General features: G+C 34.5%; 2 protein-coding genes across 6 annotated transcripts in view; one reads left to right on the plus strand and one right to left on the minus strand.

The window, feature by feature from the left end:
* The window catches only part of LOC106882058 (uncharacterized), a 56633-nt gene extending 39280 nt beyond the window's left edge, over positions 1-17353 (plus strand). The window contains exons 9-14 of one of the 5 annotated variants that reach the window (XR_016243079.1): positions 6640-6770; positions 9081-9131; positions 13226-13293; positions 13504-13638; positions 14096-14184; positions 17196-17217. Coding sequence is in view for 1 of the 5 variants with exons in the window: in XM_014932622.2 (XP_014788108.1) it covers positions 6640-6770; positions 9081-9131; positions 14096-14184; positions 17196-17246 (322 nt within the window). In the remaining 4 variants the exon portion in view is untranslated. Of the gene's footprint in view, positions 1-6639; positions 6771-8137; positions 8222-9080; positions 9132-13225; positions 13294-13503; positions 13639-14095; positions 14185-17195 lie in introns of those variants that run through there. The other 4 variants (XR_016243080.1, XR_016243081.1, XM_014932622.2 and 1 more) reach the window with 4 other exon arrangements.
* Positions 17354-24409: 7056 nt separating this feature from the next.
* The window catches only part of LOC106882071 (cytochrome P450 3A14), a 42403-nt gene continuing 41812 nt past the window's right edge, over positions 24410-25000 (minus strand). The window contains exon 14 of the mRNA XM_014932636.3: positions 24410-24824. Coding sequence (XP_014788122.1) covers positions 24744-24824 — 81 coding nt within the window. The 3' untranslated portion in view covers positions 24410-24743. The remainder of the gene's footprint in view (positions 24825-25000) is intronic.

Genomic DNA, 25000 nt, shown 5'->3' on the forward strand with positions numbered 1-25000 from the left:
TTTTAGCCAATATTTGTAATCTATCTTATATTGAATTACAAAAAGAAGCGAAGTAGAAATATATCCTCGATGAGGCTATTATATTCATAAGGAGTGTTATAGTATAAGCATATTATTAGTTTAATATTAGTCAAAATGGGAATCAGTAAGAAGCTTAGGTTAATTTTTCTTAAGAAAGAAATTAATTATGGTTCTAATATTCATTACTCTTTGTGAAATGTCTTAGAAAAAAATTGCAAAAATTAGTTTCTTGTAAGAAGAGCAATAACTCAAAACGAATTGTCGTATATATTCCCGATGCTCATCATCTCATCATTTTACAGTAAACATACGTATATTCGTACGTACGTATGTCTGTATGTACATATGTGTGTGTGTGGGTACGTATATGTATATGATATGAAAATGGGTGTTTCATCTATAATGTAAAAGAAAGTTACTGTAGCTATTGAAAGTTCTTGTTTGCACACACAAAATTAAAACTGATCAAAAACTTACCAATTACTGTATCATAATTTCAGTATTTTATCACACAGCCATAGTGGTGTCTTAGTTGATTACACCATGAATAAAAAACTGGTATAATTCTGGAGAAATTAATTCTCACTGTACTTCACTTACGCCACTCAAATTTTCTCACTCAAGTATTTGCCCACCCTACATTATTACTACAAATGCCATCAGTGGAAGGTAAGCTCAGCTGACACATCGGCCCATAGCCAAGGAGTGTACTTGTATATCTCATGGGCTTCTACCCGAATGAAAACTTGAATTTGGGAGCAGTTTTATAATGTCTTGTGAAGTTTCTGTCGGAGGCACCTTATGACATGAACGTACTTTTATACTAATCTCTTACGTGAATCGAACAGAGATACAGCAAACAATGGAAAATAAACACGCTGAATATTGATTCAGTTAATTTCTTCGAACACTTTCCCAACAAATATACAACTAAATTCTTCATTATCGGAACAAATATCATCCTCTGCTTGAATCTATGTTCAAATGAATATAGAAATCAAGAAATACACCCTAGTTTTTGGTTTCGAATTCAGTGGTGACTGTCTCTTTTAGTTGCGGATTCTTTCATGACTTTACATCCAACTTTACTTTTAATTCTCGATCCTTTGACATGTTCACTTCTTAAAGAACAGTAGCGATAAAATGCAGATGATGGGAGAATCACGACAACTACCGCTTTTCTTTTTTCATTTGGAGGAAATAATGACAGTGGTAGTATTTCGTTGTTGCAGACGCACGTGATACATTAACAGCTGTAACGCCAATGACATCGCCTAATGTCCAAGCCCATTGTTTCTCATTGTAAGAATAGCTACCTGAGCAATGAGGTTTCATAATGATGTTAGCAATTCACATTTGATAGGTACATTTTATTCGCTGCGAAGGAGATATTAAGTACGAAGCTTTATCAAATACAGTGTTGTTTCTTGCGCTGCTGTTTCGTACTTACCTGTTGAATTCATCTAGACTCTCCCGCCAAACGTTTCTTTTTCCTTTACCGTTAGCTTCCAGCGTTAGTAGACTCGTGTTCATTTGTTTGTTATCGAATTTTTTACTGTTAGGTTTTTCACATCAGTTGCTACGAGTTGATTTCTTATGTATGTGTTTCTTGCTTGTTTATTTTATCATTGTGCTTTGAAGTATTACTACTGCTATTAGTTTTCTATTTTTGTGGGACATTTTATAGATTATATATTATCCTCTAGTATTTTTCTATCTAATTTTGTTTTGTGACGTATGGTATGATGTGTTGCAATAGTTCCCTGTTGTAGATGCATGATGAGTGTACAAATGGGTGTTGGGTTTGGCAGCTTTCAGTTTTACAGCCATACAAATATATAGACTCCATAAAGTTTCTCATAAATTGAAGTTTAATCATAAAAGCCATGCTAATGTCGCAATACAATGCCAGACATTTGACAGCTGATGGAGAATGTTAAATCTTTGTTATGAGAGCCTACCAGTGTATAAGAAATGCCAAGTATATTCAGTTCTTGAAAATAAAACTACGAACATATGGACGTACCAAATATTAATTCAGGCACTTTATTGTTTCCCACTAGCTGTAGAAAACTAGTAAGAAAATGTGAAAAACTAAAGCAAAAAACATAAAAATTGAACAACGTTGTAAAAACTATTCAACATATATACAAGCATGGACATTTTGTCTTATGATGCAATTGCTAGTCAGTACATGCTGTTGACAAAGCCCAAAGAGGCAGAAATGTGCATCTAACATTCATATGACTGCTGTTGGAAAAGACAGGTGGTGTAAACAACAAATGGATGTATTAGTTTAACGCTCGGGAATACAGAAAGTCTTTAACGTTTTGAGTATATGTATATATATATACTTATATATACATATACATATATATATATATATATATATATATATATATATATATATATATATATATATATATATATATATATATACATATATATACATATTTACACACACACTCTCACATATATGTCAGTCGACACTTCAGAGTAGCTCAACCAAATGCCGTTTAGGATGTCTTTTACAGAAAATAAAACAAATTACTGCTCCGTGCACACACGTACGTAAACACATGCATACGCACACTAATACACTCATGCCTACATACGCGAGCACATACATATTTTAAAATATACTTATATCTTGTACTGGTTTGAGCCAGGGGCTGGGGCCATGCAGGAACACAGCTTTTCAGTTTGTTTAGGGTTTCTTTACTGTACTGTTTGTGGTGAAGTAACGAGTTGGATGGAGATGCTCTTCTGTGTGTCTCCCGTCACAATGAGGGTTCATTTGATATTTCAGATAAAAATTTGTGCAGACGCTGAAGTTGTTTGGCAGAATGTGCACCGGGCGTGGTAAGAAACTTGCTTCCCAACCACATGGTTCCAAGTTCAGTCTCACTACATGGCACCTTGCGCAAGTGTCTTCTATAATAGCCACGGGCAGACCAAAGTCTTGTGGGTGGATTTGGTAGATAGAAACTGAAAGAAGCCCGTCGTATATGTATGTATGCATCTGTGTTTGTGAGCGCGCATGCGTATGTATGTCTGTGCGTATGCGTATGTGTGTGTATGTGTGTGTGTCTGTGTGTCTGTGTTTGTCCCCCACCACCGCTTGACAACCGGTGTTGGTATGTTTAGGCCCCTATAACTTAGCAGTTCTGTACAAGATACTGATAACATAAGTTCCATGCTTTAAAGATATATGAACTGGGGTCGATTCATTCGACAAAAAATTCTTTAAAGTGGCGCTCCAGCATGGCCGCAGTATCATGATTGAAAAAAGTGAACGATAGGAGATAAAAGTTGTGGACACTTCAAACCCAAGCTGTTGCAGTACTGGAGTACAGATGGAGAAGCCAGGACTCTTGGTATTATGCAGTGCCGTCCAGTTCGGTGGTTACTATGGTTTTCAATTCCAAAGTTGGGAGTTAGACTTCCAGGATCTTCCATATGTATATCACTACATGTTTTTCACGCCAACTCCCTAGGGAGTACTGCTTCAGTTCCCTTAGACTCTCCCAGTGGCTCATCTCTCTAAGTGAATCTAACTTCTTTGCGTAGTAGCGCTGGATTGCCTCCATCCAACTATCCGCCTGCACACGTATATAATTTCCTCAAATATATACACGAAACTACTTTTCGAGATAGAGTTTGTGACACTGCTAGATAGACTTATATTGTGAACTTATATTTTGACTTCAAACAGGAATCAAGCAAATTGCTGCAGGCAAAAATACTATTTTCTTGTTAGCTTTCTCGACAGAGTTTGTTTACTTTAATATCGGCCACCACAAAAACATACATATGTATACAAATATACGTGTATTCAAATATATACGTACATAGGTATGTGTGCGTGTATACACACACACACACACACACACACACACACACACACACACACACATATATATATATATATATATATATATATATATATATATATATATATATATGCACTTACGTATATAAGTGTGTGTGTGTCTGTGTGTGTGTGTATTTGTTTTGTAGAATTCCTTATCTGAAATCGTGTGTTGAAATATATATGCATATACACACATGTATTATACAGACGCTGTTATTTCTTGAGGTGTAGAAATCTTCGTCTTTTGTCTGAGTGAAACATGGCTGGTTGCTCAAACGTAGCTGCTGGTAATGTGTTGATAGGATTCAAAATATTTGTCTCTCGTTTATTGCCATTGCCTCTTTCCTAAACTTACAGACAACACACACACACACACACACACTCACACATATATATATATATATATATATATATATATATATATATAGGAATAATAACAATAAATGGAGCAAAATGCATATAAATAAAAGTTCCTTTAATTCCTACACATGTTTCAAAATATATGTGTACGCTACTCCAAAGAAGTAAGAGCTGCTGGAATTCCACATATATTCATCGTCAGGGAACCAACATATAGAAGCAAGACAAATGCGAAATGATGAGGTAACTTACGAGTTATAATATTACATGGCCAAGTAGGATATATATATATATATATATATATATATATATATTTTCTTTCTTTTTACGCGTCTCAATCATTAGACTGCGACCCTAGTACTTATGTATTGTGCAGCTTAGTACTTATGTATTGTGCAGCCAATCTCTTATGTCGAAACACTAAGTTACGGGCACATAAACACACCCACACTGGTTGTCAAGCGGTGCTGGGGTGTACACACACACACACACACACACACACACACACACACATTTATATACGATGGGCTTCTTTCCGTTTCTATCTTCAAAATTCACTCAGAAAGCTTTGGTCGGCCCCTAGAGCCAGCCAGGTAGAAAACTACCTTAGACTACCGTGTCTGTTTTGGCAGGGTTTTGACAGTTGGATGCCCTTTTTACGTGGCACTAGCGTGATTTGGTGACACCAGCACTGGCAGAGTGACCAAGTAACTCGCAAGACAAGGAATTATGAGAGGGGCAGGGGAATTTGAGGAGGGGAACTTGTGTCAGAGGACGAAAGGTTTGAGTGTGAAAAGAGAGATGGTGCATTGGAGGAGGTGATGCGGTATCAGATGATAAAAGGTGAGAGTGTGATAGAGAAATAGAAAGGCAGAAATAGGTGAGAGAAAGAGATACAGAGAGAGAAGGGAGAGGGAGAGAAAATGATAGGAAGAGAGAGAGGTATATGGGTATGTGTATATGTGTGTGTGTGCACGCGCGCGTGTGTGTAAAGTATATATGTGTTATATCCTTTACTTTACATAGCGCCTTTCTATCCGAAAGCGTTTTTCTGACCCAATATTTGCATGTTATACACTTTCAGATTCATTTCAAAAATAAAATTATTTAATATTCCCTCGAAACATTATAAATTTTTATGATGTCCACTATCGAATTATGTTATATAGGTTGGTCACAATGCGCTTTCCAACCATCTTTTCCCGAACGAGGTGGTGCCGTAAATGATTAACGCACTGGTTAATAATTAAGTTTTATTATTTGAATATACACACACACACACACACACACACACACACACACACACACACACACACAGACACACACAAACACACACACAGACATTGGCCTGCTCACCTAACAAGCAGATTGGTACTATTCGAAAGCTACAACAATGAAGCACACTGGGACGAGCGCTGTGTAACAGCGTTCGATAGTCTGGTCAATATAATGATACACTCCTCCCCACATATATATGGAAACCTTGTGTTGCTGCTTGTCCTAGTTACAGTTTATCTTTTGAGACAGATCGTAATTTTGAAATGTGTTATCTGCTTTGTGCTGGGAATACGTACTGAGAGTTAATTCCCTATAACGTACTGGCTTCGGAAATCATTAAGGCGTATAAAATGAAATGATCAACATATTATGTTACGACGAGTGATCATAGAGTCAGACTACTATTTTGCAGCACTTTCCAGCAACCGTTTCTAGAACGAAGTGCTGTTGTAAATGATTGGCGAACTGGTTAATAATAAATTCTTCAGCAGTTTCTGAGGAACTGTGTAAATGACCAGATAACAGACGAAAATTTTTGATTATTCAAGAAGTAAATAGAAAGTTGAATATATCAATAGATCTTGTGTATTCTCAAATGGTAAAGATGGTTCTTCCATGACACTAACTTTATTACTTTTAATGATTAAAAATGAAAGAATAATAATGACAATCTCTTTCCATCCATCTATCCTCCCATCCTCCCATCCTTCCATCCATCCATCCAGCCAGCCAGCCAGCCATCATCATTCTATCTATCTATCTATCTCTCTCTCTCTCTCTCTCTCTATATATATATATATATATATATATATATATATGTATGTATATATATATATATATATATATATATATATATATATATATATATATATATATACATATATATAACTGTAAATAATATGTGACAATTATTCGGTATTTGTCACATATTATTTACAGATAAATTCCTCTATTTACATAATATCGAAGTCTCTTTCTTTCTTTTGTTGTCTTACCTTTTCTATCAATATATACATATATATATATATATATATATATATATATATATATATATATATATATATATATATATATATCAATATATGTATATTTATTCTTTCTTCCAGTGCCAGTTGTGGTTGTGAAAACTCCTTCATAAGCAGTGTTCAACGTTTTGATAATTTGTGTGATGTCACATGTCAGTCTTCTCCTCCAGACAGATGTGGAGGTGCAGGTGTAGTATCCGTTTACGATACAGGTAAGCTATCCAGACATGCTAACGCCGTCGAAAGAAAAGATTTGGCAGTTCTATTTTCACAGTTAGTATTCATTCTGTTAGAATGTAGTGGATGGTCAAAATTTATGGACAATTATATTGGTAGATTATAAAATAATGGATCTTAAAAGTGGTTGATGATTGGAGAGGTGAATGATTAGCATTAAAAAGACAAAGCCTGAGTTTTGGTTATCAACTCTATTTTGGCTGAAGATTTGACTATCAACTCTATTGAGGCTGAAGATTTGATTCAATGGCCTTCACAGGTTTTCGCAGACGATTGAGATCGATGCCTAGAAGGTTAAACTTGAGACCCTCTACGATTATAAGAATGTCTTATTTTAGAAATCAAGGTCTCGAATTCAGCTTTGAAATACTCATCCATTGAAATATGACTTTAATTGATGATCGATATTCAAAGAGATAAAAATGTTGTGTAGGTGTAAATTTTGAAAAATACTTTATTTCTAAACCTGAAAAACAAATATGCATTCGCTGTTTTAAACACGTTGATACTAACAACTATCAGCTAAACACTTGGTCGCAAGAGTTCCTCTGTGTGGTCACTTAAACTACTAAATATAGCAACTAAATCACATACTCGATCTTGGAATAGGAGTGAACACATTGGATTATATTGTCGCGCACAATCCTATTATCTGAAAATGGTCTAATAACAGATGATGGTTGGAATGTTCTTGAACATAGGTCTTCTACATCAGGGTTCTAAACAAAAAACAAAAACAAAGAGTAACAAAACAGAAAAGAAACATCGCCATCACTAAAGAAAGAGCAAAAAAAAAAAAAAAGTATCGCACTCGCTAACATTTTATATGTTAAACTTATAACAAGAGTGAAAAAGCCAGTAGAGTCGGAGTGAGTGTGGAAAAGAGTGAGGAAAAGAAAAGAGGGAAAGGGAGGTGCGAAACCGGAAAGAGGGGGAGAGAGAGTGGGAAGGGGAAGGAAGGAAGGAAAGAAGGAGAGAAATTCAAAGAGACATCAACAACAGAATGGTCTGATCTTCATACCTGTTACTTTTTTACATCAGTCAATTTCAGGTTTTACATAAAGTTCTCAGCATTACTGGCCAATTTCGTAGTTGTGTCACTATATATAAAAATGAATTATACTATTCTGTGATACCTACTTATGTCCAGGCCAACTAGACCGTGTCAAATGTGTTAGTCCTAGATACAACTTAGTCCCAGTGATATAACAGGGACCCGGCTGAAGGTTTTCTACCTCACCAATCAAGACTTTTGCATCAAATTTGCAACAAAAGATCATAGCAACTATAACTGCCTGTCATCGTAACTTTATTTATTTTTCATATAATAATTTGTGTTCAGCTGTGTCACGGTTGGCAGATTTCGAATAAACCAAGCACTAGATCACTTATAATTAGTCTTTATTTACCCCGGAAAGATGGAGAGGTAAGTTGACTCCATTGGAATTTGAACTCAAAATTTAGAGCATCAACATATTTTAATCTGATGTTTAGTGTTTCTTTCAAGTGGTATTAAGACATGATATGAGAAATATTTGTTATTATTGAACCCATTAAATTACTGGTCCTTATTTCATTGATTCTGTATGAAGGAAAGCCAAGTAAAATTCCATGCCTGATGAAAACTAAAACGCTTTAATTCACTATACAACAAATTCAGACAACTCTCCCTTTGGCGCGCATGCGCCTAATGAAGAGTCACTCCTAGAGGAAAGATATAGGCGCAAGAGTGGCTGTGTGATACGAAGTTTGCTTTGCAATCACACGGTCCGGGTTCAATCCCACTGTGTAGTATCTTATGTAACCCGGCACCGATAAAAACCTTATGAATGAATTTGTTTTGTGAGATAAAAACTGAAAGAAACCAACTCCCTCTCTCTCTCTCTCTCTCTCTCTCTCTCTCTCTCTCTCTCTCTCTCTCTCCCTCTATCTCTCTCTCCCTCTCTCTCTCTCTCTCTTTCTATATATACGTGGTGGAAGGGGGAAGGTGTGTATGTAAGTGCGTGTCTTTGTGCTTGTCCCTCATATCGCTTAACAACTGGTGTTCGACTAAGCCCTTCAAGGTAGTGAACGAACATGTCCGTAGCCCAATGACTGCGCCAGCTATATTCAAACCTCAATATACAACTGGTACTCATCTTTTTGATCGCTGATATCAATAACACATAATTACTCAACCAATTGTAAGATTTGTACATAAGCTATAAGATGAACAAACAGTGGCAATACATCAGTATCGCTGAATATTGCTTAGAAAATAAAATTAATCTGGTTCTGTTTTTCAGCCATTCAGACCCGAAAAGTCGATCTTTCTGGAGTAGACAGTGAAGCCAGAGGTATTTGCTGTTTAGTCACTTTTTATCTATATAATAATTGATTTTGAATTCTCTTCATATCTCCGTAAGTGTCAGTATTTGATTTATTCAAGACTAGAGTAAAACTTTTGAAGTAGTCATTCCAAAAAAACTGGACGCATGATGATAAGAATAATAATAATAAAAAAAGCGCTGTCTTGTTTTAGAGAAAATTGTTTAGTGAAAATTGCGTCAGTACTCTCACACCTATGAACGAAAGGTGGTAGTTTGTACAGACTAATGTTCGTTCCAAGACTAAAGTGAAGACTAATGCTTTCTTGCTTCTCAAACTGCAGTACTTCTCTATCATCTCGTACTGGCATGATTCATCACTTATACCAAAGTAAGACGCGGTAATAATAGACCATTCTGGCGAAATATAATTCCTGTCTGCAGCATCCGTAATTTTACGTAATTTTACATGATCGGTCTTTGTCTTTGATACGATATATATATATATATATAAATATATATATATATATATATATATATATATATATATATATATATATATGCATACATATATATGCATATAAATACATATATACATATATATGCATATACATATATACATATACATATATATACATATATACATATATATATACATATACATATATATGTACATATATATATACATAAATATATATACATATCTATCTATCTATCTATATATATATATATATATATATATATATATATATATATATATATATATATATATATATATACATATACATATACATATACATATACATATGCATACATACACTCGCATGCGCACACACATACGTGCACACATATATACATATATATTCGATTGGATGTCGATGCTTCAACGAAGAAACTTGTTTGTCACTGGTTGCTGGACTAATATAACTGCAGATGCTATTTCTGCTACTGTTACTGTTGCTGTTACTACTACTACTACTACTACTACTACTACTACTACTACTACTACTACTACTACTACTACAACTATTACTACTACTACTACTACTACTACTACTACTACTACTACTACTACTACTATTACAAATGATAACAGTGGTTATAATTGAGAGAGAAAGCGAATGACAGTTAGTGTGCAGAAGACAGATTGCTGCACATACACATATATATATAAGTATATAGTTACATATGTATATAGATATATATGCATATACATGCACACACAAATACACGCATACATACACGCACATGTCTATATATTCTGTATATGTTACTTAACAGGATATTCTGTAAAAAAAAACAAACACATCATTTAGAGAACAGTGCTAAAAAGCACAGAAGTGTATCAGTAATAGAAGAAAAGCGTCCAAAAACTTTCGCAAGTCAAGAAAGCTATTGCAATTTCTTGTGTCCAAAATCTGCAATTCCTGTTCATATATTCCTGTTTTGTCAAAGATTGAGCAATTCGAAAAATTATTGTTGCTTGTTCTCTCACAATCTCCATATACTCTGCAGCTTATATTCGTATTCCGCTTCAACATATATTTTTGGTACTTTCTGGTAGGAAGGTTTCTGTGCCTTTTGGTAGGAAGGTTTCTGGTAGGAAGGTTTCTGGTAGGAAGGTTTCTGTGCCTTTTGGTAGGAAGGTTTCTGGTAGGAAGGTTTCTGGTAGGAAGGTTTCTGTGCCTTTTGCTACAATATAACACTGTTGCATCTCAGTTATGACTACTATGACTCTTAGCCACAGTACTTATACTTGTCTGATATTGTCAGCTGTTGCTCATAAGGATTTTCTTGCCAATGTTTTAACATGACATTTTGGAATTCAATTTTCATTAATCTTTTATCTTTGTAATAGTTTCTCATGTTATTTACCAACGTTCAACGATAGTTTTATGTTGCTCCAAACATACTTTATATTTGTTGAATACATTGAAAACATAAAACATAAAAGAGGAAAATAGATTACTTAGAAAGAAAGATAAGCCATGAAAATTGAGGTAGTGATTACCTGACTGTTGTTGCATTCCCGAGGGCCTTTAAGTTAATTTATTATCATTGAAAGCAAAAACAAAAATACAAAGCAACGGACAGTGAATTATGGATGAAGAACGTCTCATACATACATACATACATACATACATACATACATACATACATACATATGTATGTATATATATATATATATATATATATATATATATATATATATATATATATATATATATATATATATATATTTCATTAAGTTAAAACACGGATATAAAATCCTCTTAAAGTGACGTTGGCATCCAAGTTCCCCGGTTTTATCCACTGTATCAGTGACAAATCAAAAATGTTAGTTTCGCATTGATAGAAATGCGTATAATACTATTTTTGTATGCGAAAAAATAAAACGTACAAAATGATATGTAGATATAAATTTATCAGAATATTCAGTTCCGAACACTATCAAATCCATTACACCTACAATTATTTCCATAACCAACCGATTCAATTTGGGAAATTAAATTAAATTGAATTAAATTAAATTTTTATATTGAATATCGTTAATTGGGCATTTCGTCAGAGGAAGAATTTGAAAGAAAGGAGGTACATTCCAGTGTGTTGATTGACCCTTGTTTGACTCAGATATCTTTCTATCAAATACTTCCCCTGACGAAATGCTCATTTAACGATATTCAATATAAAAATTAAATTTCATTTAATCAAACTTAATTTGATTTCTCAAATTGAATTGGTTGGCATGGAAACAATTATAGGTGCAATGGATTTGATATTGTTTGGAATTGAATATGTTCTAATAAATTTATGTCTATATATCAATATCTCTGTTTTCTTTTTCTCATATATTTATACATATAAATTTGACATGGGTGATTCTTTCTTGTCTTGAGATTCACGGTCAAACAGCTGCGTGGAATTGCGCGAAAAATTACTAAGATGTGTAGAATGAACCGGTGGTGATGTTGGGCCTTGTATTTTTTTTTCATAGTTCCCATGGTTACCGAGATAATCTACTATAATAATACTCTTGTGTTTATGAATGAGAAAGGAAGGGGTGATAGGTGAATAAGGAAGGACGGGGTGATGTCATACTTGGTAGTGGGATGATGAAAATTTTACACTGAAAAATAAATCAATCAGCGTTTCAACTCTGTGTGAATATATGTGTGTGTATGCAAAAGGGGTGGTATGTGAATGTGTGTGTGCATGTGCGCGCGCAATGGAAGTGAGATGGTTCATCTTTGTTCGCTCAGTATTTGGGTTTATTTTTTGATTTGGTTGAATCTTGGTTGTTTTCTTTTGGTTGGTCAGTTATTTTTAGCGTTTTGACAGAAAAAGTCATTCTAAAATTGTTTTTTAACGTAAGCATGCCAAAACAAGTCGAATGCTTACACAGAACAGATTTTACAGCCACATCATCCAAATCGACCGGGTGAAACCCGGCTTAGCTGCTAGAATATATATATATATATATATATATATATATATATATATATATATATATATTACATGCGTATAAGAAGGGATGACTACTAAGTGGACATCCATTATGCTAGAAATAGATCACCTACGATCTAACCACAAAGGAAAGAATGTTCTCTAGAAAAATTCAGCAAACACCAGAACATAAGCCGGTAAGACAAATGAAAATATACAAAATAAGGAATTAATTGTAGACTGGTTTCGCCATTAACTACTTTACTTTCGTAAAAACGTCCGTGGCTCGTAAGTACGACCGTTCTAATTCAATATGATTTGCAGAACTAGACACGAGTGAGTTGTCCTCATAAAATTAGACGTGTGTACAGTTCTACCGATTACATTGGGATTATTTTCAAATGTCTCAGCTCTGGCGCGCTAAATCCCGGAAACAGTTCTGCAGAAGATAATTCACTGCAGTGAATGCTGCCGGTTACTCACCTACCCTGGAATCTGCATTTCGGAAGTATTTGGCATATAATGTACATATAAGTTGGATGGGGCCATCTGCATATACTGCAAAAATATCGGGTGGAAAAAATTCTATGTAGAGTTTGATACTCACCTAATTACAGTTCTATATTTAAGATACGAGGAATTATGTACATTATTTACATTATTTACATTTGACGTTTCAGCTGATATACCCTCCAGCCTTCATCAGGTGTCTTGGGGGAAATTTCGAACCTGGGTTCTCATTCCTAAGGTATTTTTCGATGTTATTATTGTTATTATCATTATTATTATTATTATTATTATTATCATCATTATTATTATTATTATTATTATTATTATTATTATTATTGTTGTTGTTGTTGTTGTTGTTGTTATTATTTTTTTTTAAATTATTATTATTATTATTATTATTATTATTATTATTATTATTATTATTATTATTATTATTATTATTATTCAGGTCACTGCTTGGAATCGAACTCGGAATCTTGGGGTTAGTAGCTGGCGCTCTTAGCCACTACGCCATATGCTCGCGGGCATAGGGCGTAGTGGTTAAGAGCGCCGGCTACAAGATGAGGACAAATATCCGTCAAATGTAAATAATGTAAATAATCACCTAATATTGTCTGAGTGTGCAAATAAGTTCGTCCTAACAATATGCCTCAATTTAACTACCTAATTCAACTGAATTTAAATTACCTTATACATACATACATACATACATACATACATATATATATATATATATATATATATATATATATATATATATATATATATATATATATATATATATACATATATATACACACGCACCTAACACCTGGTGATCGGAACACTTCCCTTTTGTGCGAAATTGTCTTTCATTCTAAGCAATCATCATACAGTTGAAGTGGAACACAATTATCTCATATCATACATTAATTCTATTTTCAAGACCATATTTTATACTGCATTCAGTATTTAGTAACGCGAATCCTTGTATATTACTATTAATTTGAACCTGCTTATAGCAATGCTAATTGTTCCGAATATCTTTCAAAATATTGCAGAGAAAAAAAGCAAAGCACTGATATATGCCCTGACTCCTCTTGCAGTTTTGTTCTTCATGTTTGTTGGATGTATTTTAATTATAGATAAGGTAAGATTCTCAGTGTTTTCCTATTTTCTCACAACTATGCTGTTCATCTCAACAACACCAAATCCTCACAAAAAATGGAATACCGCTCACACATTTAGGCAGTGCCTGTCAACATGTACAGAATCGAATATGAAGCATTGTTGGTATTATAGAGACCTTATACATGAGTATATATGTGTGTGTGCTTGTGAGTGTGTGTATGTGTTTGCATGTGTGTGTTTGTGTGTATGTGTATGTACATAAATGTTTATGTCGAAAATAGCCTTTCCTTTATAAGTGTCCCACTAACGACACGACTGTAATCCAATTTTTTTTCAAAAGAATTTTCTATTTTGTATTAGTTTCTTGCAGTTAGTTTGAAACAATAAATCTAAATCCATAGTCAACGTTTCCACACATTTTAGTATCTGTATTGTTTCTTATATAACTGTCAAGTTTTGTAGATTTTTATTCCAGGGGTTCTTTGACTTTTAAGATTCCACCTCAGCAGTCACGTGTTCGTGTTTGGTTGTGGTCAAACATTTTAACCGTTAGTTTTTTTTCTGTCAGTAGCTACGCGTTGAACTTTTGTGGTGTTTGATGTTTGCAAAAATAATCAAGCAAATTAGATACAAATATATACATCAAAATAATTAAGATGAGGCTTTTAACATAAAATCTATCGGTCAAAAGAAGAAAGGCTAATGATGGAACAGAGGCGCAGGTGTGGCTGTGTGGTAAGAAGCTCTCTTCCCAACCACGTGGTCCTGGATTCAGTCCCACTGCGTAGCTCCTTGGGTAAGTGCCTTCTGCTATAGCCCCGGGCCGGTTAAAGCCTTTTGAGTAGATTTGGTAGACCGAAATTGAAAAACAATCCTGTCGTATATATATATATATATATATATATATGTATATATATTTGAGTGTGTCTGTGTCTGTCCCTCCCCCACCATCGCTTGAGAACCGATGTCGGTGTGTTTATATCCACGTAAGTTAACGGTTCGGCAAAAACGACTGATAGAATAAGTACTAGGCTTACAAAGAATAATCCTGGGGTCGATTTGTTCGACCAAAGGCGGTGCTCCAGTATGGACGCAGTCAAATGACTGAAACAAGTAAAAGGATAAAAGAAAAATATAGTTGTATCTTTAATGAAACACAGATATAAGGCAATGAAGATTAGTTAAATATTGGTTACAAATGCTTCAGTACCATTTCACTTCGAATAACATAAATGATTATGTTTGATAATTTACATAAGATCTGTATAAATTTACCCATGATTAGACAACGAAGATTACAACCTTGTTAGACACTTATTGAACTTTGCTACTATGCATGATATGCGAAAAAGGTGTTTATATATACTGTCAATAAAATTTACTATATATCTCGTCATAAAATTAACTGTTTTGTGCTTTTGTAAGGAATCGATATGTATGTTAGATTGTTTAAATTTTGTGTCAAGAGTCAACTTGAAGAATTAACATATCCGTGTTAAAGGCAAGAAGGAAGTAAATGTAAAAGGTGAAAGGTTGTAAAATGGAAAACGAAAAATAAAATAGAAATGAGCATGAGTGAGAATTAGAGGTATGTCCCCTTTGAGCGAAAAGGCATGAGGCTGAAAGGATAATAGCCTAGAGTCTCCGGCAAAGCCATTCAATCCGGAAAGGGTGGTGTTTTCTAATTCTCCTATAGGAAGTTATCCATATGTTTACAACCGCTGAAAATTTCAGACCTGGAATTTAGCAGTGCGTTAGAGTTCTAGATCTAAATAAGGATCTGTGCTCTTTCAGCAATGCATAACTTACATTCTTTTGATCCATTGATATATGGTGTAAACTTTTCATCTATTTTCCACATTATATATATATATATATATATATATATATATATATATATGTGTGTGTGTGTACAACACACACACACACACACACACACACATAAGCTCGTAACAGTTATATATTCCGGAGGCACATTAGTGCTCTTCCCAGCATCCCAGCCAAGTAATTTCATTTGCTGCCGTGTTTTCATATTAAAACTAAGGTAGTTTCTTTGAGCCATTCAACGACAGACACACAAAGAATCTTCAAGATGTGTTATATGGTGCCAAAATTTTCGCTGCACTATGTGCAACTAGTATACTGATATGATTTCACTGTATTTTATTTGGAGTGACGAAAATTCTGACACCAAATAATGAATGTTTATGCGAAGTTAACTGCCTTTTTGTGTTTTTCAGTTTTTGAATATGTGCCGTTCACACAATAATTCTTACATGTATACATACATACAAATATAGTAACAATAATAATAATAATCAATGGATAGAATTTATAAATATTTTAATGCATCGCTGAGCGGGTTCCCACATATCGCATATTTTTTGTGACCATAGTCCGCAAAGACCCACCTGATCCCCATAGATATTACAGATTGTATTGCAATCATCCCAGCAATGCAAGTGATTCGTGGAAACGCGCGTAGTGATACATTAAACTATTTATTAATTCCATCCATTGTTTATTATTATTGTTATGTTTATCCTACGTTAAATCGGCACAGCTCAATACGATCTCATAAAATTGCTGTTGTATGTTGGAGTCACTAGGCTGTAGCCGACACAATAAAATAGGAGCTTTTACATGCGTAGTTGAAAACGTTTCCCGTAAACGAACTTAATGGATATATCCAAAGATATGTACATCCATACATACATACATACATACATATACATATATATATATATATATATATATATATATATATATATATATATATATATATATATATATATATATATATATATATATTGCGCGCATATGTGTGTGTGTGTGTACGTGTATTTATATGCATAATATACTACATTATGATATATATGGTTATGTAGCGTGGCCGCAGTCTAATGCCTGAAACAAGTACAAGAATAAAAGATGTATACATATATATATATATATATATATATATATATATATATATATATATATATAATGTATATTCAATACATATATAATCAAAATTTATTCTTTCAGGTCGATCAAATTACTGAAAATTCACAGAAGTTAGCTACAATCAAAAAATAATTTCATATATATTTTTCATGCAAGCTATGTACATATTTCAACTTCATGTATGAACTGGATTAAATAAATATTAAATTCATTTAGTAATAAATCGATTTATAAATGTGTCTGTTTGCCGTACTTTTTAGAAGAGACAACTGATGACTCGCTATCGTATGATGGTCTATCTTTAAATAGGTAGCCTTTTCAAAGAGTATTACTTTCTAACTCCACCAATTTTAAAAATTGTGACAAAATTGTATATTTTACACAATCAAATGTACCGAATTGGTTGTTTCATGATTGCTAATAGTTATTCTTTTTGCATCTACCATCTACCATTATAAGATATTTAATCACATTCATTTTCAATGGAGTGTACTTGGAAATATTCCAGTAGACGCAGGAGTGGCTGTGTGGTAAGTAGCTTGCTTACCAACCACATGGTTCCGGGTTCAGTCTTCTACTATAGCCTTGGGTCGACCAAAGCCTTGTGAGTGAATTTAGTAGAGGGGAAACTGAAAGAAGCCTGTCGTATATATATATATATGTTTATGTTTGTGTGTCTGTGTTGTCCCCCCACCATCGCTTAATAGCCGATGTTGGTGTGTTTACATCCCCGTAACTTAGCGGTTCGGCAAAAGAGACCGATGGAATAAGTACTAGGCTTACAAAGAGGTGGTGCTCCAGCATGGCTGTAGTAAGTGACTGAAGCAAATAACAATGAAATACGAGAACAATACAGAATAGTGGTCTGCATTAGAACGAAAAATATTTACAGCGTTGGACAGAATACTTTTTCATCAAGTTTGGCATTTATCCTTCTGGGAACCCTCAAATGAAGTACCAGTTAAATGCTGGAGGTCAATATAATCGATGATACAATTTAGGTCTTTGTTAAAAAATCACACTGTGCAAGTGTGAAAGTGTCTTCAACTATAGCTTCGGTCCGACAAAAACCTTGTGTATAGATTTGTTACAAAGAAATTGAAAGCTTCCCATCGCATATATGTGGGCGAGTGTGCAAAAATTATAAATGACCTGCAGCCAGGTAAAATACACATCGCAATATCAAAAGCTTAGGAAAAATACAAGGAAAATCTTTACCGTTTTGTGCATATGCTCTTCTATAGAGCGAAATAAGCGAGAAGAGAAAAAAGCAGTGAGAGAACTGAACAAACGTGTTTCAATTCGACGCTCACCACATGCTGAAATGACCGGAAATAGGAAGAGGTTGTTACAGGTGTGAGTAGCAAGGAGGACAACTTGAAGGGTGACTTGTGGCGTGGGTATCAAGGGGGAAACTATGAACGTGGCTTATGTGTGCGTGTGTATTTGTGTGTGAGTACGCGCATTTTGTGTACTTCTGTGTGAGTGCATGTGTATGAGTGTGATTGTGTGAGTGAGTTCATATTTCCTTCGTCTACACATGTGTTCGCTCGCCGATTATAAACAACGCTTTTGCCAATGATGTCGGTTGTTTCCTGATCTCCACGTAAAAATGTGTCCAGGCTGTTAGTTGTTCGATAGACTAGGAGATTAATACCTCACTTGAAAATATATGGGGCCTAGACGATAAGAAAGGCATCTGTACGTGGGGAACCCTGTCCCAAAATACTTTCTTCTGAACCATGCAAGCATAAAGAAGTCAACGTCAAAAATGCAATGTCGACGACGACGACGATGATAATAATAATGATGGTTATATAAGACAGGAGCAACGTACAGAAACAGAAGTAAGTTGAGTACTAGTAATCGATATTAGCAAGGATATACTGAAGGACAAGGATGCTGAATACCATTTATCTAAAAATATTCATCAAGTATATCAGAACATACTTTCTGTTGATGCTACAACTGCTGCACCAAATATGATTTTCAGAACAAATCTAATTATAAATGCATACCGTTATGTAATATGGGCTATGTTGAATTTTATTTTCGGTATCAGTTAACGTTTATTCAAATCATAACTATGATGCGCGTAGCACATTATTTATAAGGCTTATGGTTCATAACTTTCGGGCGCCCTTCGATATCAATTTGATTGATTGGGTTTATTTTCAACTAATGGAAAAATCGAAGGCAATAAAAGACACTTTAGCAGGAAAACTATAAATAGTGTAACAAGTAGGTTAAGGAAATTCAGATATGAAATAATTTCTTTCGTGATCATGTGGTCGGCTAGCAAGATAGAGAAAAACAAAGAAAAAACAAAGAGAGAAAGATGGAGATGGAAAGAGATGGAAGAGGACTTTGTGAAAAGTGTTAGTTGAGGAGAAAAAGGAACACGAAGACATACACATGCTTACATACATACATACATACATACATACATACATACATACATACATACATACATACATACCCACCCCGTTGTTGATGTTGAAATTCCAAAGGAAGAGCCTTGGATCTAGGTTAGAAACCGGTTCTTTCTCTATTGGCAAGAAAACTTGAAATAAACTGAATAATGACATACATACATACATACATATGATTTATTGTATACTAACAAACTATTCATTATTGGTAGGAGATCTTCCGTTCATTTACAGATGGTCGACTGTATATTGGATAAATGATAGATTGTATATAGATAGATCAATTTACCGATGAGTTACTCAACACTGACCAATGAAATGTGTAAGTAGTATATTAACTATTACCGTATATTAACTAGTTTATTGACAACTGTATATACTGATAGGTGACCTACGGAAAAATGATACAAAATCAAATTCCAATATTTTGAAGATTCTAAAAAATGATTGATTTAAGAGGAAAAACAAAATTGTATGGGCCTGAGCTTGAGGTGGCAATGAGACGGGCTAATAAATATGTAGTGAAATGTGTAAAGCATCCGTCTTTATGTTCTGAGTTCAAATTACGCCGAGGTCGACTTTCTATTTTAATCCTTTTGGGGTCGATAAAATAAATACCAGTTGAACATCAGTTGAACACTGGGGTCGATGTAGTCGACTTAACCACCGAAATTGCTGGCCTTGTGCCAAAATTTGAAACCAATATATCCTGAAATGTTGCTTAGTGAAAATAAGAGTAAAAGAGAGAGAAATGGTAAAGTTCGAAAAATACTCTAAGAAAAGTCATGAAAATAATAATGTGTTTTTAGCAAAAAACCATAGCAAATTTATAAGTGATGTTACTGACTTGAAATTTAAAATAACCTCTCGCCACAGGCTACAGAAATCATTTTATCCAAGGATCGTTCGGGAAAATACCAAATTGCTGAAACCTTCTCAGTACCGTATACACAGATATACACTCACACAAACACACACGATATACGATAAATTATCTTAGTATATTCCCAACTACCTTTTGCATCACACGAAGAGCAGTGGCACAAAAGAAAGAGAGGATGAGAGTATTGGGAATACTCCAGAGTAAAAAGGAAGAGAAGCTAAAGAGAGCATAGTGGTAAATGATGGTGGTGAGTGTAACAACATTGCTCGACGACAATTACTTGCATTGAGCCACATGCGTTAAATCATTCGGTATTTTTTTTTTTTTTTCAGTTAAAACTATTTTGTCAAGTGTGAAGTTGTAAAAACATAAATCTTGAAACTATTCTGAATTTGGAAGTTTCTAATTCTATAATTTATTTCAATTCTGTTTGTGGTCTTTCTTTCATTAAATTTATATAGAATTCCTTTGTTTTATGGTTTAAAATCCTTTTCAGACCTATTGTAGTCACTATGTACTCCATTTATATTCCACTTCGTTTACAAAATATTGATTTACCAACATCTGTCACTTTGTGTTTATTTTCCTGCAGCAAAGTTCATTTACTTAATACAGCGTTCTTTTTTTACTAATAAATATTCTATTTTGTTTATCCTCCTATAACCACTGTACAAATCTCAGCATTTTATTCATTATTTGTTTTATTTCTTCTAGAATCTATACGCATTTAAATAGTAATATATCACAAACCGTTTTGATATTTTTTTTTTACGAAAGTGGTGAAAGCTAACCTGCATACATACTTACAAAAACATCTCATCTCTTACTTGTCTTTTGCGTTTCCTTTTCAACCATAGTTCTGTTCGTTTGCCTCTATATTTCCGGTTACTATTCTATACCCGATATTTCTGTGACAACTATAGCCCTGCGATACGACAAGTTTGGTCGACTACATCTATGATAAAGGGTATTTTTCATGACCATCTCATTTTATTTTTCGAGTACATTTTCTTATATATCTTTCTGCTCTTTTAAGATGGCAAGACGTCATCTGAGGTAGATTTGGCTGCTACTTCTAACAGGCCAAGTTACCATATACAGGCTTTCTCGATTTCCGACAGTGTAATGTTATTTATTCCTATCGTAATTTTCAGCAAATGATTTAATTTTCTAACGACTAAGAATAACTTACTCCTTTTAGTTCTTCTAACTGATGGCATTTTGATTTAATAAAGCTTTCTGATTCCTCCCATATTTGGACCATCACTTCAAGTTTTCAAATTCATTTATATTCTAACTATTCTCTGCACAATTAGAAAGATTACATATTCTGCACAATCTCCATCTAATAAAACAAAACAAAATACACCTTATATACCTTATAATCATCAAACAAAGCATACGGTACACATGCACCACCCAGTCAAATAACACATTGCTGTATGTAAACAATACCTATAACATCAATAAATCACAGGAGAAACTTTCTATAGAATTGCCGTTCAATAATATAAGACAACTCACTAAAATCATACAGGACGTATTCAACAAAATAACCACTCGAGAATGAACACTACTCGTGCCATAGATACGAAAACAACAGCTACCCCTACAAAGAGAGTTAATTCACATTAAACATATTCTTTACAAAAAAAAAAAACAGATGAAACACTAAAGTAACACCGAGAGCAAAACAAATTATACCACAAAGCAAACCTTGTGGAGCATACCAAAACGATTTTACATCATCAACTCGCCGTATTCACACGGGCCACATTCGTAACAGTCACCCATCTTGTAAACTTTTACTGGAGAAAAGCACTATCCTCACCCCATTCTCCAAATGAAAAACTTGAAAATGTCAACACGAGCTTGACTAATGTAGAAAATATCTGTTTTGAGCACTTTCAGTTGTATCCATCACACAACCCCTTTCGCCATAGCCACCAGAGCAAAGAAAACTGCCTGCCCTTCCCGGTCATAGGTAGGCGGTAGGACGGTCTGTACTCGGCTGATAGTCGAATTTGTGCTGCACGCGTCACTAGTTGTTCAACAAAAATCGACATGTCAGTGATGTTCGGATGCTGGGGGGGGGGCTAATTTTTTCCTATTTGCTCAACTCAGGTCTACAGTTTTATTAAATGGATGAGCTGTTGGAGAATGTGCATGATAGGAGGCTTTCACATCTGCATACCTTCTAGGAATCTTTTATTTTCTAGGCCTGAGAATATGTATTCGAATCAACAGCTATTCGTAATTGAGTCCTACATGCAGAGCATTTTAACAACTGATAGATCTTCTGACCAGTGGAATGCGTCCTTCCGCAAGAAGTAAAAGAGCAGATGCTACTTAAATGAAAACTAGAATAGGCCCGAGGACATCTCTCCACTTAAAAGGAATTTACCAGGATAGCTTCCTCTCATTCCATTTCTTGTCGAGTCTTGTTCGTTATCATGAACTGGAGGTCTAGACTGAACCATAGACCAAGCAATTTCACCAGTTTTGTCGGTCCCATGATGTTATCCCGTGTTATAAACTTTCCTCTCCAGGTGTTCATCTGCAAATCCATTCACTTGTTTGGGTTAATCTTTGCTCCTGCCAACGCCTTGCAATTCTTGAGAATACTGTCCACCACGATTAGTAGTCTGACTCCAGCATAGTGAATCCGTCTCCACGACTCTCCCGGACCCCGGTTTAAGTGGGAATTTTCTCAATACTTTTAGTACACACCACAATATAGACGAGATCCGAGAAGACTCTCTTGAGAGACTGTGCACGTAAACTGAAGTGGTTCTAAGAAACAGTCATTTAGAGAGTTGGTGCCGTTTATCACTGAAGCAATCCATCATCTGAAAATTGGATACACACCGAGTGATTTGAGGGTAGCATCCAAGCAAGTTGTATATTATGACATCGTCACAGTTTATATCTAAATCGATCAGAGCTCTTCTGAAGTCTAGTTTGTTATCCGCCCTTATTACGATCTATCACGTCCGCTGGAAGTTGTCATAGATAGATCTTTTCGTGTCATTCCTTTGCAGTGATACCACTCCACATTTATAGAGCTGGAAACTCTTCTGCTCTACTACCAATTTAAGTTGCCGTTTCACTATCACTCACTGTCATTCATATCTTAGTAATTGCTATCGGACTTCGTAGATAGACACAACACAATGAGTAGCAAACACACATCAAGAGAGTCAGTAAACTGTGTTTTTATGGTTTAATTCAAAGCAAGAGAAGGGAGAAAATATCTAACACCAGTAAATAGACAAAGCAGTATTCTAGAAATGGGAGACAAAACTGAAAGCGAATAATTTCCAAATGATTCCAATACTTTACAACACTTGAAACTCGAACTCATCGGGTAACATCTACCCATTCTTTCGATCGTTATTACAACAATCATAGTAGCTTTGCACTTTTTAATGATACTGCTCAACCACGTGAGATCTAGTGGTTAGTCTGACGGACACCTGATGATAGAGTCGAGAGCTTGATTTCCATTGCTCCGGTCCACTCAACTGAAAATTGAGTACCAGCCTTATCCCGGTTAAACCATCTCTTTTTCCGGCAGTCACCTCCCGGATATTCCCCGGACCCAACAATTTGGAGTAAGCAGAGAGGATTTAAGCACAACTATATAGGTACCTAAAAATAACTAGTGAAAGCATGGTAGAGGCTACCAAGTTACACTTACTTCAAAGTGACGGCTGTATTCCTCAGACCTTCTGCATGTCCTATGACTGATACTCTCACGCCTCTCTACATTCACAGACCTGAATCAAACATCTTTTCCCCCCTTAAACTGCGTCACATCTGGAACACAATATATATTTTTTCTTCAACGCCTCTATCCGTCTTATCAAGCTTTTAATATATCTCAATATTGCTAATAAAAAGTTTTCTTTATGATATTTGTGAGTTAGAAATGTTATTTTCATTATCGGAAAATCTTGTCAGAGAAGACAGTCTCCGCATTCCAGCATTAAAAATATACTTTATTATACATGTTAATCGACAACAAAACAAATACAGGAATAAATCGTTTAGGAAACATTGTGAGAGTGTCAAAAGTATAGTTTAGAAGTAGAAAAAAAAATCAAAAACAAATCAACAAAAAACAAACAAAACAGCAGACTTTTATAATACTACTTCGAAAGTAGATTTCTGTTAATAAAAGACGTAAAACCATTATAGACATTCCAGTAAACAAGTTATATCAGAATGTTGTTTTATTATCTCGAAAGTTTTGAAGTCTTTATTGCTGTGGTATGACTTGTTATATATATTCTAAGTTTTCTTGTTACGTTTTCACAATTGTCGTTGGTTTATTTTCAACCAAACACCATTTTTAGCAGCTAGAAAAAAGTGACTTACAAAGTTTAAGTGTTCCTGAAATTAAAAGAAAACAGCTTAGTCAGCAGGACATTGCTCATGGAAAATTTTTGCCATACTATTTCTTTATAAACTTTGAATGGTAGTGGAATTGCAGGAAATGTTGAAGATTGAGACATAGTGTATAGGCAATGCAATAATATTGCTTTTTTTCCTCTTTCGATGTTTTCAAC

The sequence above is a fragment of the Octopus bimaculoides genome, chromosome 9, assembly GCF_046866305.1.
Source record: "Octopus bimaculoides isolate indiv1 chromosome 9, ASM4686630v1, whole genome shotgun sequence".
NCBI classification, from domain to species: Eukaryota; Metazoa; Mollusca; class Cephalopoda; order Octopoda; family Octopodidae; genus Octopus; species Octopus bimaculoides.